The sequence below is a fragment of the Salvelinus namaycush genome, chromosome 12 (genome assembly GCF_016432855.1).
Source record: "Salvelinus namaycush isolate Seneca chromosome 12, SaNama_1.0, whole genome shotgun sequence".
Classification (NCBI taxonomy): Eukaryota; Metazoa; Chordata; class Actinopteri; order Salmoniformes; family Salmonidae; genus Salvelinus; species Salvelinus namaycush.
Genome location: NC_052318.1, coordinates 22967504 through 22982221, shown reverse-complemented (window position 1 = coordinate 22982221; position 14718 = coordinate 22967504). Strand labels below are relative to the sequence as shown.

Genomic DNA, 14718 nt, shown 5'->3' with positions numbered 1-14718 from the left:
GCATGACATCTGACTACACAATATGTCATTGATACAAGTTATAACACATTTTTAGCAGACTAAGACCCTGTTGTCCAATACCAAAAGGAGAAACACTGGTACAAACTTACTCATACAAACTCTCAGTCGCGTCGGGGTTATTGTCCAATATTCTCTTGTAGTGGCTACTGCGGCTGCCATTGTTGTACTGTCCCTCAAACTCTGTCACCTGATCACGAAGATGATTGGGAACGCTGAATGGATCACTGGGGTCAAGGAACATTCTGCCGAGAGAAATTATGACCTGTTGAGAACAAGCTGGGGGTTGTCACTGTTCAGGCTTAACGATGATAGTGTTCTACTGATTAAGCAACTTACAAAGAGTCCTCCTCGAAAAAATCGTCATCCTCTCTTGAGGTACCACCTCTCATTCCCGACAAGACAAACGACTGAGAAAAATAAAATTAGACTGATGTCCAGAAAACACACAATTGCTTCCCTTTCCCTAGGTTTAAGTTATAATGCTCACCTCCTTTGGCTCCTTCTGCTTTTTTTTGCGATTTCTGTTCTTAGTCTTAAAAAGGGAATTCTGAAATAAAATGAGTGAAGTTTGATGATCGGTCAAAGTTAAAAATCAATATGCCTAGGTTCAAATGCAACACCAACAGACAGTTTGCTTAAAAGTGTGGCATCCAACAATCAATACTTACAATTGTATTTTCATTCTCTGTCTTTTTAATCACTACACAAAGCCCATCTGAAAGAACAGTGAAGTTAAGACAACTGGAAACAGGAACCAAGACACAATAGCAGCATAACATATTCCAATCTTAGCCTGAAGGGGACCTTTTCCCTATTAACGAGGGTGCGTGGGGGTCGCTTACCCATTATTTCAAAATAGTCATCCAGCGCAGCGTGGCAGGAGGCGTACTGGTCTCTGTGCTCCTCCAACGTCCAGATAAACAGCCTCATCTCCTGGGGAGGGGCCTGCTTTAGGTACTCCGTTACAGTCAGGCCAAGACGGCTAAAAAACTCAGGCATGGTGCCAAACTTCTCTATGAGCATGTCCTGCAGGGGGGCAAACTGTAGCAAAGGAGCTAGGTCCAGCTGCTCCAGGTGGTCTGCATAGCGGTCAATAAACAGTCCAGCTGCATTCAGACCTGGGGAGTACATCAGGGGAGGAAAAGACAAATTAGCCAAGACGGCACATAAAGCCATGCCAATTTGCGTTGCTGCAGAGTACTTGATTAGAACCAGTAATATAGTGGCGAGGGAACACAAGTGTGCAGCTGGGAGGTTAGCATTGCTCTTCAATACACAAGTTGAAGTCCTGATTACCAGGAGAACATGTAATGTGTATTGACCTGAGCTGTCCAGTTTGTGGGCCCAGTCATGCAGCATGGGACTGGTGTCCAGGCAGCCGCTCAGGCTGTGGATAAAGATGCGGGCCCATACCCGGTTCTTCCTTTCCAGGAGGAGCTCCACCACATCCCCCAGCGTCTCCGGCTGCCTCCCAGCATACGACATGCCCAGCTCACTTCGTTTGATCCGGTCCATATCCATCCATGGCTTAAGGTTCTTCATCAACACAGAGACGCTGTGGCTCTGGTCTCTGAACAGATCCTTGCTCTCGCTGATCTGAAGCAGAACACGGTCCCCGTAAGACAGCCAGGTGGGAAATAAAGCTGGAGAAGGGAGTTCAACAGTTAGGAACTGAGGATAATGTGACAAAGAGAAGCTGTTATGTGGATTGCATAATGCATTTAGTAGTCACAACTTCACAGTCTTTAAGGGTGAAGTCAGTGAAACAGGTTCCTTTGGAAAGGAGCATGTTGAATGTGTTAACTCGAAATGACACAACGACAAGGTTCCAGTTTACCAAAGTTTACTATACTATATGAACACACTACAAGGTAGCCATTACACTCAAGGCTAGGTCCATCAACGACAAGACTCCCTGCGCAGGCACACTGACTGAGTGATAGCCCCGTAATAACAGAAATATAGGGATACTTAAAACATGAACTTAACAGAATGTACATCTGGTGGACTATAATACATTTAAGATGTCTGTACCCTTCTGTTCTATGATAATGGTCTCCCGATTCTCCAAAGGCATCTGATCATTCTTGTCTTGCATAGTCAGAGAAGCATCTTGCCTATGTTGTTTCCGCCTGAGCTTACGATCCTCTTTGGACTTCAACTTTTTGAGACTGGCAAACAAAATGAAATTAAAAACATTAAGATACAGAAACAATTGTGATGGTAGTAATAGTACTGCCTTGGTTAAAGATTTGCTTGACATGCAAAATCTTTGATGTGCTCAGTCTGACTAATTGCATTGGGTATGGACATGCAGAGAAACTTAAGCACACAAATGTTGGTTCAACTCACCTTGAACATTTCTGATTTACTCTCACTTTTGCTGTACCTGTAGGTTTTTCAATAGATGCTAAAGACACAAACTAAAGACACAGAATAATACATTAATTAGTGTGCACTAAAATGGCAATGCCCTTTAAAGATGCACTATGCAGAAATCGATCTGCCATTTTCTGGTTGCTAAAATTCTAATAGCTTAATTTCAGTTTGTGACAAAAAAAAGCAAGTATAGTGTAGAGAATCATTGTACCATCTAAAACCACTGTTAAATATATTTTCCATAACCCAAAATATTGCATTTTCAGCTGGTGTACAAAACCGAAAGTAAGATGCAAAAATTAAACTTAGCAGGAATCATAGAAATAGCGCACATACAGATCTACCGCTTCTTAGAATTGCTTTCAATGAAAATGACTGAGCTATAACACGCAGCTATGTGAATTGTCCATAACGTTACATATTGCAGCTTTAATAATAACATGCCAACATTAGAGAAATGCCTTACCTCACATTTGACAAGCCCTGTTGAACCATAGATTTTAATATGGCAGATTCTACCCCCACATTCTGGAGTAAAGCATATTTCCTGCAGGAAATCCTGTGGGTAAAACAGACATGAGTATACTAGCGGCAAGAGTGACGCAAAAGAAAATTGGTGTGCACTTGAAGGTTGCAAATAGATGTTACCTTTTCATTCTTATCAGAGAATGCTGTTGCTTTCAACTTCTTCCAACAGCTGATATGGTACTCCACTTTGCAGCTTTGGCAGCAAACCACACGAATGAAACCCTGTGAGTAAAAAGACAGCGGTTTGAGTGTTTAGTTAACATGTTAGGTCTGACTTTCATGGAGGGAAAGTAGGTTTATCACATTTGTCATTTACCTTAAAATCTGGATCTGTGAAGTATATTTCCATTTTGGAATGGCCAAGGCAATTCTGATGCCGACAAATTGCATCTGGTTTAGGTGGAAATTTGCATATCTCTATGGATTCTTCTAGCAGCTCCTGTTTTGGGGTTAAAATAAAAAAGCTGAACAAAATCAAAAACGACAGCAAGCAATGACACACTTCCTTCCTCATTTCAACAGTTGAGTTGACCCAAACCCAATTAAGATCATAAATGAGAACGTACCTTGAAATAGTTCAGCTTAGTCTCCTCAACAATAACTTTTGTGGTGGGCCAGGTCAGTTTGCCAGGTGTTATCTTTTTCTTAACCATTTGCATAGAATCAGAAAACTGTTGCAGAGCAACTGGAAATCTACAGGGGGGAGGAAAAAAACATTTGTCCGTATACACAGTGACATGCACCTAAAATTTACTGAGTGCTCTATAAACATGATCCCATCCGTAACTACCTGTTCTCCTTCTGATACACTTTTCCAATGCCGTAAAACACTAGACACTGAAACTTCCGCTCTTCAAAGGTTATGATCTTTTCAAAGTCCCTTTGAGCTTCAGCAAGTTCCTAAATGGAAGAAAAAAAACAGTACAAAGCCCGATGGTTTTGATGTCTCAACCACACTTACATGCCATTCAGCAGACGTTAGCGACTTTATCTAAATATGGGTGGTCCCAGGAATTGAACACACTACCCTGGAGTTACAAGTGCCATGCTCTACCAACTGAGCTACAAAGCACAGTAGCCTTCCTTGGTATCTGGCGATCACACAGAAAGTTTCTTACCTCAGGTTGACCCATCTCTAACAGAGCTGAAGCATGGCCATAAATCAGCACAACTTGGTCAAGAGCACAGAGACCAAGTTCCTGGGGAGGAGAAAAAAGTGATTTAGCTGCTAGCTAAATTAGATAACGGGTAGTTAGCGTGCTAATGCAACTGATACTGTAACGTTATTTGAAACAGGCATGGTAACCTTGTTGGCAAGCTAGCAAATATTAGCGAACATGCTTGCAAGCTAGCTAAATTGTGTTGGCTAGCTAGCTACTGCAGTTGCTCACCAATCTACACCAAACTATTTGCAAGGTTCATTGATCCCTCAACTGACTTAGCAAAAAATGTAATAAATTCAGTCAAGCTAGCTTGGTACGTTAGCTGGCCAGACTAACAAACACATGCGACTACAGGGGTTTGTATACATCAAGTTCCTAAACACAGCTTTAACCATTTGCCAGCTAACAGTTGCAATGATTTCACCTACTCGACAAACATAAGCATAGTAATAAAAAAAAGAAGATAACTGAGCTATTTTACCTGACTAGCTAGATTTCCAACTGTAGCACAAGAACCAGTCGAATGAATGACACTAGGCGAGTTTTGCATGGCCCAGTGCCCCCGGTGGGTGAAGATTTTACTTAGAGGGATACTTCGGGATTTTGGCAATGAGGCCCTTTATCTAGTTCCCCAGAGTCAGATGAACTTGTGGATACCATTTTTATGTCTGTGTCCAATATGAAGGAAGTTCGAGGTAGTTTTGCGAGACAATGCTAACTAGCGTAAGCACAATGACTGGTAGTCTATGGGTATCTACTAGCATGCTAGCCTTTCAATTTCCCTCTGGCACTCAGAGGCTGCATGACAGTGAACTTGCAAAGATAACATTGCTCATTCTGCACCAATGTAACAAATCTAATAAGACTAATCAGGGTCTGCATCCCCACTCACCATCACAGCTAAATTATATTTGAAAAACTGATGGAGGAATAGATGTTTTGGTACTGTGATATTACTGTGGTACCGGTATACCATGCAACACTACAATGGAATTGTCTAAAATGTGCAAACTCCGCCCAGCTGGGGCAACGGGCCATGTAAAATGAACCCGCCCTGTGGGAGGAATGCAAAACATTTTACGTGAACGCGCAAGTGAAATTCAAACATTTATTGGTTCAATAAGGATGCGCTTGCTATTGGATTTCAGAGATGGGGGCGGGGGTGAGGAGTTTGTAAAAACCATAATCAACCAACTTCTGTCACCTTTGCAAACATAAAAGGCAGTGTGACAGTGAGAAACAAGAGTCCACAATTTTAAAAAGTACATAACTCTAAGATTGCCTGTGTCAAGACATGTTGTGGTTTAATATTTTCTGCTTTAGGCTTTTCTGAGAATACACACCATGGCTTCTCCTCAACATCTGCACAAGGCCTTGCAAGTGAGTGTGTCTTCAATGAGAAAGTCAACCCTCCTAAATGGTTTTGCTCTAAATAAAGCCCAGTTTCCTGTTATGATGCACCTTTCCTTTCCTATTGCACATATTTTCCCGAATGCTGTTGAGTACAGATTGAGCTGAAGTTGCCCCACTTCCTTGACCACACATCTGACGGTTTCACTGATGGTGGGAGGGACAGGCTTTGTGCCCTACCTTTGGTGTGCTGGTCTCCAGGATGACAAGGGCCTGGGAGAAGGCCTGCTCTGCGTTGCGGTATCGCTGGTCTGCCAGGGCCGTGTGGGCATCCTGCACAGCTGACACCAGCGTGTCTCGCACACTGGGGTCTCTGGAGCTGCCTAATATTGTCTGAGTGGGAAGGGGTATCCATGAGTCACTAATAACACGCAAGGTTGTTTCTAAAACACACATTTTAAGGTGAAAACTACTTCAGAAAATCATGCTTCAGCCTAGTTGACATGTTCTTGGAGGTAAAAAGGACCCAATGAAATGGGATGAATATACAATCTGTTTCAGAGTCAGGGAGACAGTGGGTTAGAGGGTAGGCCACAGTATATTTTGATAATGAAGGGCATACCATTAGTGAGGGGGAAGGTAAAAGTTATGGCAGGAAATTGTTTGGTGTTGTGAAATCAAATGTGAAATTCTATTTCAGAGGGGTATACTACAAAGCAGGATCAATTAATTAGTTAGCTAACTTTAATAAACAACCAGAAATAACTTGATTTTCTGATTCAATAAGAAAGCTATAAACTTGTGTTTTTGGTTGTCAAGTCAGTTAGACCATTCCAAGCTAATCTTCCTAAAAAAATAAGTCATTTCAGAATATTTAGATAAAATACCTCAGATTCTGCTTTGTAGTATACCCCTCTGAGCTGTAACATCATGACATAATAAATCAGTACCTTTGAATACTGGTTTCTGCTCTTCTCTTTCAGTTTGTCTGAAGCGATGTGCTCTGATTTGCTGCTCTTTTTATCAGCCATTTGACTGATAAAAAGAAGAAAAGAAACTGATTATCGTATTTTGTATACTTTTTAGAGTAGCCTACTATAGTCAATTGCAGAGTACAAAAACGTGACTGAATGTTTCCAACTGTCTCAGAGTTACTTGAGACCGACCAAAAACAGGAAATCACCCAAGTAGAACTGTAGACATTTATTTGACATGATTTGACTAGCACTATCAAGCATTAAACAAGTTAGCAAGAATGCGCATACCACACAATACTTCCATTTTCAGCTAACAATTCCTCTCAAGAACTTGTCTTATGTGCTTTTCCTACACAATTTAACACAACGATTCAGATGCTTGGTTGGGTTCAATAAATCACTAACGAAATAAACAGATCCATTGCTAATTTATTAAAAACCTGGTAAACAAATCAATCATAAAACTAACCTTTTCGTCTCTTTCGGCCCCTCTGCATTATCCAGTGAATGTGCTCCCCCTTCAGCTTTCACTAGGGAGAAAATGGTTCGTTTTGGAAATCTCAGCGAAGAAAACATGTACAAAACCAGCAACTCTGGAGAAAGTTGTGGTATGTGCTCTTAAAGAAACTGCTATGGGAAGTCAAAACAACCACAAGGTTATGGGCTGCAAGACAGACTGGCTTAACTTGTTCTCAGAGTTGCAACAGCATTAGCCATTTTTCAACACTGTTCACGTGAGGGGGTGGGGAAGAGAGTGCTGTATTCTGGATATGTTATGTCAGCGCCTACATAAGACTTATTTCAACAGCATTTCTAGAGGTACCTACAAATCTGCATTGAATTTAATTCAAAAACAAAAAGCTAAAACAATTTGCTCCTATTTATTTCAACCTTTACAGAATACCTTTATATTAATTTCGAGGAAAGGCAGAAATAGCAGCAAAAATAGCTCTTACCTGGCTGTGTCAGACTTTCCACCTTGACTCCCGAGCACTGGGTTTGACAACATGAAAATAACAGAAATATACATTTCCTAAAACATTATGGATTACATATTTGGACAGCAAAACAGCCCCAAAAGTATTACTCACAACAGGATTTATTTAGAAACATTAATGTCCATTAATAGATTACGTCAATTCTATAGCTTATCAAACAGCTCATTGATCAGTGCCTGACATAGCAATCACCAGTTGCAGTACTTGAAACTCCTCTTGGATTAAACGCTGCAATGTGTTAACTTTTTGGGCACCCGACAAAATTCACAGAAATGTGAGTTTTTGATCAGTCATTATGATTGAAACCAAATCTAAGAAGGGGCAGATCTATTCTATGTGCATTATTTCTTAAGTTATCACATTAAGTTTTTGCATCTAATTTTGTACAAATCTAATTTTCTTTGTCACATGCGCCGAATACAACAGGTGTAAACCTCACCATGGAATGTTTACTTACAAGCCCTTAACCAACAACGCAGTTCCACAAATAGAGTTAAGAAAAGATTTACTAAATAAAATATTAAATAATAACGAGGCTATATACAGGGGGTACCGGTACAGAGTCAATGTGCGGGGGTACAGGTTAGTCGAGGTCATTTGTACGTGTAGGTAGGAGTAAAGTGAGTAGCAGCAGTGTAAAAACAAAAAGGGGGGGGGGGGGGGGGGGGGGTTCAGTGAAAATAGTCCGGGTGGCCATTTTATAAATTGTTCAGCAGTCTTATGGCTTGGGGGTAGAAGCTGTTAAGGAGCCTTTTGGACCTAGACTTGGCGCTCCGGTACCGCTTGCTGTGCGGTAGCAGAGAGAACAGTATATGACTTGGGTGACTGAAGTTGACTATTTTTTGGGCCTTCCTCGGACACCACCTAGTTAGTATATAGGTCCTGGATGGCAGGAAGCTTGGCCCCAGTTATGTGCCAGCGAAACAGTCCTATAGCGTAGCGTCCGCGTCATCTGACCACTTCTGTATTGAGCGAGACACTGGTACTTCCTGTATTAATTTTTGCTTGTATATCAGGATGATAGAATTATGGTCAGATTTGCCAAAATGGAGGGCGAGGGGGAGCTTTGTATGAGTCTCTGTGTGTGGAATAAAAGTGGTCTAGAGTCCCCCCCCCCCCCTATATTATATATATCTATATTATCCGTGTCGTCGTTCAGCCATGACTCGGCGAAGCATAAGATTACAGTTAATGTCCCGTTGGTAGGATAGTCTTGATCGTAGATCATCCAGTTAATTTTCCAGTGATTGTACGTTGGCTAATAGGTCGGAGGGTAGTGGCGGTTTACTCACTCGCCGACAAATTCTCACAAGGCACCCCAATCTCCGCCCCCGGTATCTCCATCTTTTCTTCATGTGAATGAAGGGGATTTGGGCCTGGTTTCGGGAAAGCAGTATATCCTTTGCATCAGCCTCATTAAAGAAAAAAAATCTTTGTCCAGTTAGAGATACGTAATTGCTGTTCTCATGTCCAGAAGTTATTTTCAGTCATGGTACAATGATTCTCTACACCAGTTGTTCCCAAACTTTTATAGTCCTGTATCCCTTCAAACCTTCAACCTCCAGCTGCGTACCACCTCTAGCACCAGGGTAAGCGCACTCAAATGTTTTTTTGCCATCATTGTAAGCCTGCACACACACACACACACCATACATTTAATAAACATAAGAATGAGTGAGTTCGTCACTTCTCACAAGCCGGGTTGTGACAAAGAGCTCTTATAGGACCAGGGAACAAATAACAATAATCAATAATTTTGCTCTTTATTTAGCCATCTTACATATAAAACTTTATTTGTTCATCAAAAGTTGTGAATAACTCACCACAGGTTAATGAGAAGGTGTGCTTGAAAGGATTCACATAACTCTGCAATGTTGGATTTGAGTCTGTCTTAAATCATTTTCCACACAGTCTGTGCCTGTATTTAGTTTTCATGCTAGTGTGGGCTGACCACTCTCACATAGGTACGTGGTTGCAAAGGGCATCAGTGTCTTAACAGCACGATTTGCCTAGGCAAGAAACTCTGAGCGCAGCCCTATCCAGAAATCTGGCAGTGGCTTCTGATTAAATTAAATTTTCACAGAACCACTTGTTGGAATTTCGATGAGGCTCTATTGTTCAGATATCGGTAAGTGGACTGGAGGCAGGGCATGAAAGGGATAACAAATCCAGTTCATGTCGTCCGTTTCGGGGAAAGTACCTGCGTAATTGCGCACCTAGCTCACTCAGGTGCGTCACTAAAATCACATGTGTCATTGTCCGTAAGCTTGAGTTCATTTGCACACAAAAAAATCAAACAATGATGGAAAGACCTGTGTGTTGTCCTTGTTAATGCAGACAGTAGAGCTCCAACTTCTTAATCATAGCCTCAATTTTGTCCCGCACATTGAATATAGTTGCGAGAGTCCATGTAATCCTAGATTCAGATCATTCAGGTGAGAAAAAACAATCACCCAGATAGGCCAGGCATGGGAGAAATTTGTCATCATGCAAGCGGTCAGACAAGTGAATATTATGGTCAGTAAAAAAAAACTTTAAGCTTGTCTCTCAATTATAAAAACAGTTGAAGTGTACCTATGATAAAAATTACAGACCTCTACATGCTTTGTAAGTAGGAAAACATGCAAAATCGGTGTGTGTGTGTGTATATACATATCTTACTACTCTAAAGTCTTTATTCTTGCTCAAAAGACTCCCGTGGGCTTATTTTTCAAATTGTCATGTTTTGTTTCCAAATGTCTGCACAAGAGTGAAGGTTTCGTCAAGTTGTGAGACAGTACTTTTGCACATATAAAACACACTGTGACTGAGGAAAGGTACTACTCCCAATTTAAGTGAACCCCAAAGAAATGTAGTTCTCATCATATTTGTGCCTCTTCGATGGTCCAACGTCCCAGTTTGTTGTTGGGCGCTTTCCCGGGTAAGGGGGCAGTAGCTCTTTGGCAGCATCAGATTCACAACTGTCAGTGTCCATGCTAGCTGGGCTAACAACAAATGTAGAATTACTGATACTAGCATCGGATGTGCTCGTGAAAGCAGAACTTGTGTCATCGACAGGTAGCAGTACTACCAGTAGAGCTGCTATGTGTCTCTACAGACGTGGGCTTTAATTTTTTTAACCATTTATCAATTTTTTTTGAGCAAACGGAATGAGCAGCAGTTACGTTTGGCTACATACGGACCGTTAGTGGAACTCCCGCGAGAGAGTAACGGTTAATGTGATTGGATGTTAATTATTTGACAAGGCTATCTGTATTTGACATTGTGTTATTTTGCTGAACACGATGGTTAATTTTATTTTTGACAGTGAAACGAGGCTACTCAGGCGAGAAAAAAACCTCACCCAAATGTGCTTGATTGATTTGTCATATTAAAAAAAAATGAAATTATGCTAACTATTAGGATTTTAGCAACTAGGAAATGGTGGAGCGATTTCTGCATAGTGAATCTTTTAAAGTCCCGTTTGCGCTTTGCAAGGACTGTTTTGTGGACAAAAGCGGACACCCTAAATGTAATTCATAGACTAGGGTAGTGAAAGTTGAGGGCCAGGTCTGAGTAACTGACCTTGTTCTCAGGAGCGGTGCTTTTAGTGGAAGGCTCAACTTTACTGGCGGATTTAGCGGTCTGTTTTCGTGACTCTGTAGTGTCTGCTCTGGTGGTACTCTCCGTTCTATTGATATCAGTAAAACACAATGGTTAAACATTCAAAATGATCCACAAAATGTATAATTACAGTTGGTTTGTAAACACCACTGAGTAAGTTACTGTACATACCTTTTACTTGAAACTTTCTTAGCTGCAGTTTTATTCGGACTGCCAACTAGAAATGAATAAAGTTTGCATACATGAAAAGAAACAATCACATTATACAGACTTGGATTGAATGATTTAGCAAAACCAGACGAGATCTAACAAATTCTAAACTTAGAACAATTAAGAGGACAACCTGTTTTGAAGAAGGAACAAAGCTGGTAAAGGAAGCACAACCTACCCACGACTCTGTATTTCCTTCCATTGCTCTTGTAATCATACTGTAAACCAATGGCATGCCATTGTAACTAACAAGGTTGGCAACCGCCGTTTGACCACAACCTAAACAGACATTTCTTCTCCATAGCTCCCCAAAGGAACTTACATTTTTCATGTCTTCTTGATATAGAGGCACCCTCTGGGTAGGGTTAGGATTAGCCACTCTCACTTTTTACTATTGGTTATGATCACAATTTATGGCCACTCAACATATGGCAGAGGTGCTTCTGTCTCATGACAAAAGGTGCTGCAGTCTTAGCATGAAGGCTCTTGTTGGGGGTTACATTCATCTGCCAATGACAGAGTTATACAATCCATTGAGGGAGTTTTACAAGGGCCCAAATGAGTCTGGTAACCACAAGACAAGTTGTACAATCCCCCCAGGAATTTGTCCCAGTAATTCACCTGGTTTTCTAAAAGGTCAGTTGGTTTTAATATGAAATTCTAAACTCAGCAAAAAATGAAGTGTCCCTTTTTCAGGACCCTGTCTTTCAAAGATAATTCGTAAAAATCCAAATAACTTTACAGATCTTCATTGTAAAGGGTTTAAACTGTTTCCCATGCTTGTTCAATGAACCATAAACAATTAATGAACACCTGTGGAACTGTCGTTAAGACACTAACAGCTTACAGACGGTAGGCAATTAAGGTCACAGTTATGAAAACTTAGGACACTAGAGGCCTTTCTACTGACTCTGAAAAACAACAAAAGAAAGATGCCCAGGGTCCCTGCTCATCTGCGTGAACGTGCCTTAGGCATGCTGCAAGGAGGCATGAGGACTGCAGATGTGGCCACGGAAATAAATTGCAATGTCCGTACTATGAGACCCCTAAGACAGCGCTACAGGGAGAGAGGATGGACAGCTGATCGTCCTCGCAGTGGCAGACCACGTGTAACACCTGCACAGGTTCGGTACATCCGAACATCACACCTGCAGGACAGGTACAGGATGGCAACAACAACTGCCCGAGTTACACCAGGAAGGCACAATCCCTCCATCAGTGCTCAGACTGTCCGCAATAGGCTGAGAGAGACTGGACTGAGGGCTTGTAAGCCTGTTGTAAGGCAGGTCCTCACCAGATATCACCGGCAACAACGTCGCCTATGGGCACAAACCCACCGTCGCTGGACCAGACAGGACTGGCAAAAAGTGCTCTTCACTGACGAGTCGCGGTTTTGTCTCACCAGGGGTGATGGTCGGATCGTCGAATGAGCGTTACACCGAGGCCTGTACTCTGGAGTAGGATCGATTTGGAGGTGGAGCGTCCGTCATGGTCTGGGGCGGTGTCACAGCATCATTGTTGTCATTGCAGGCAATCTCAACGCTGTGAGTTACAGGGAAGACCGCCTCCTCCCTCATGTGGTACCCTTCCTGCAGGCTCATCCTGACATGACCCTCCAGCATGACCATGCCACCAGCCATACTGCTCGTTCTGTGCGTGATTTCCTGCAAGACAGGAATGTCAGTGTTCTGCCATGGCCAGCGAAGAGCCCGGATCTCAATCCCATTGAGCACGTCTGGGACCTGTTGGATCGGAGGGTGAGGGCTAGGGCCACTCCCCCCAGAAATGTCCGGGAACTTGCAGGTGCCTTGGTGGAAGAGTGGGGTAACATCTCACAGCAAGAACTGGCAAATCTGGTGCAGTCCAAGAGGAGGAGATTCACTGCGGTACTTAATGCAGCTGGTGGCCACACCATATACTGACTGTTACTTTTGACTTTGACCTCCCTTTGTTCAGAGACACATCATTCCATTTCTGTTAGTCACATGTCTGTGAAACTTGTTCAGTTTGTCTATATTGTTGAATGTTGTTATGTTCATACAATTATTTACACGTTACGTTTGCTGAAAATAAACGCAGTTGACAGTGAGAGGACGTTTCTTTTTTTGCTGAGTTTAGAAGGGTCCAAAATTGACCAAACAACTGCACTCAGGTTGGTCACTTGGGTCCTCTATGTGTAAGCATAAAGACTGCGGGAGAGTTTCCCTGTTACCTTTGCTCTCCTCTTCCCTGAGGCATTTGCTCTCCTCCATCTCTATGTTGAACTTGGCATGTTGGTGCAGCAGGTCCTTCATGCCTTCTGGGTCAGCCTTGCACAGAGTCTGGGCCCACTCATTGGCCGCCATTGCCTGCTTGTGTTCCCCAAGGAGAAACATCGCCTCACAGTACCGGTAGTGACCCTGCCACACAGGAGAGGAAAATCGCATCATTCACCGACACAGACATTATCATCATAATTTAGGAATGTTGGTACTTTGAGCATTAGCATACCATTGCAACCACTCCACATAAGGAAACTTGTCTACAAAAATGTTAAGACATTTCATGCCTCATGAAACATTTCCACACTGATAATAGTTTCCATTTCTGAGCAATATAACTAGATAGCTTGTCAGTCAATCAAAATGTATTCATTTCACCACCATCAGAGGGTTTCTGATAAACCTTAAGAAGCAAATGAGGGAAATCTCATTAGAAATTCAGACCTGGCTGTGGGAGAATAGCTTACCTTTGCCCACTCTGGTTGTATCAAAGTGGCTCGTTTTCCATCACCAACAGCTTTTCTGCAACAACAATAAAAGTTATGCCATTGATCATTAAACATGCTTAACAGGTCTGTGTAACAGACTCCTATACAAAACAGGTTTGTTTATAGTTTGTGAAGGACTTACAGATATTTTTCACTACGAATATAGCAAAGCGCTCTGTTCCCATAGATAATGTGGTTTTCAGGGCTGAAAAAAATAGATAGGATTATGTTATCAAATAATTCATTCAACAAAAAATATAATTGTTTAGAAGTAGACAAACTATGCAATTCTGGCCTATTTTCACAGACCAAATGGGAAAGATGGTGGTGATAGGTTGTCCAAAAGTGAATTACACTTCAGAGACATTTATGGTGCCATTAATTGACACTCAGCAGGAAGGGTGTTAGTCACAGGACACGTTGAAGTCAAAAGGTACCTTAACACCAAGGTCAATAACACATACTACTGCTTTTCGACTGTCAAATCCAAATAATATTATATTGGGTCAAATGCTTCGTAGACTAACAGTGAAAGGCTAAGTTACAGGTACTTTTCCAAAAATTCTAGATAATACAAATACATATAGAAATAGTGATGATGTATAAAGAGTCAGTGAATAACAATAACATGGCTATATACAGGAAGTACCAGTACCGAGTCGCTGTACAGGGGTAATTGAGGTAGCTATGTACATATACAGTTGAAGTCAGAAGTTTACATACAACTTAGCCAAATAAAT

At 41.8% G+C, this 14718-nt stretch overlaps 1 protein-coding gene across 2 annotated transcripts in view; it reads right to left on the bottom strand.

Moving 5' to 3' along the window:
• The window catches only part of LOC120056998 (E3 ubiquitin-protein ligase TTC3-like), a 54829-nt gene that overhangs the window by 20173 nt on the left and 19938 nt on the right, over positions 1–14718 (bottom strand). The window contains exons 9-31 of one of the 2 annotated variants that reach the window (XM_039005331.1): positions 14121–14183; positions 13958–14012; positions 13442–13628; positions 11191–11236; positions 10981–11086; positions 7375–7411; positions 6888–6948; positions 6392–6476; positions 5682–5834; positions 4047–4127; positions 3719–3828; positions 3495–3621; positions 3245–3367; positions 3049–3150; positions 2867–2959; positions 2374–2444; positions 2056–2192; positions 1344–1664; positions 864–1139; positions 690–736; positions 509–568; positions 358–428; positions 111–263 (exon numbers count right to left, since the gene is read on the bottom strand). In XM_039005331.1, the coding sequence (XP_038861259.1) occupies positions 111–263; positions 358–428; positions 509–568; positions 690–736; positions 864–1139; positions 1344–1664; positions 2056–2192; positions 2374–2444; positions 2867–2959; positions 3049–3150; positions 3245–3367; positions 3495–3621; positions 3719–3828; positions 4047–4127; positions 5682–5834; positions 6392–6476; positions 6888–6948; positions 7375–7411; positions 10981–11086; positions 11191–11236; positions 13442–13628; positions 13958–14012; positions 14121–14183 (2565 nt within the window). Of the gene's footprint in view, positions 1–110; positions 264–357; positions 429–508; positions 569–689; positions 737–863; positions 1140–1343; positions 1665–2055; positions 2193–2373; positions 2445–2866; positions 2960–3048; positions 3151–3244; positions 3368–3494; positions 3622–3718; positions 3829–4046; positions 4128–5681; positions 5835–6391; positions 6477–6887; positions 7049–7374; positions 7412–10980; positions 11087–11190; positions 11237–13441; positions 13629–13957; positions 14013–14120; positions 14184–14718 lie in introns of those variants that run through there. The other variant, XM_039005332.1, reaches the window with a different exon arrangement.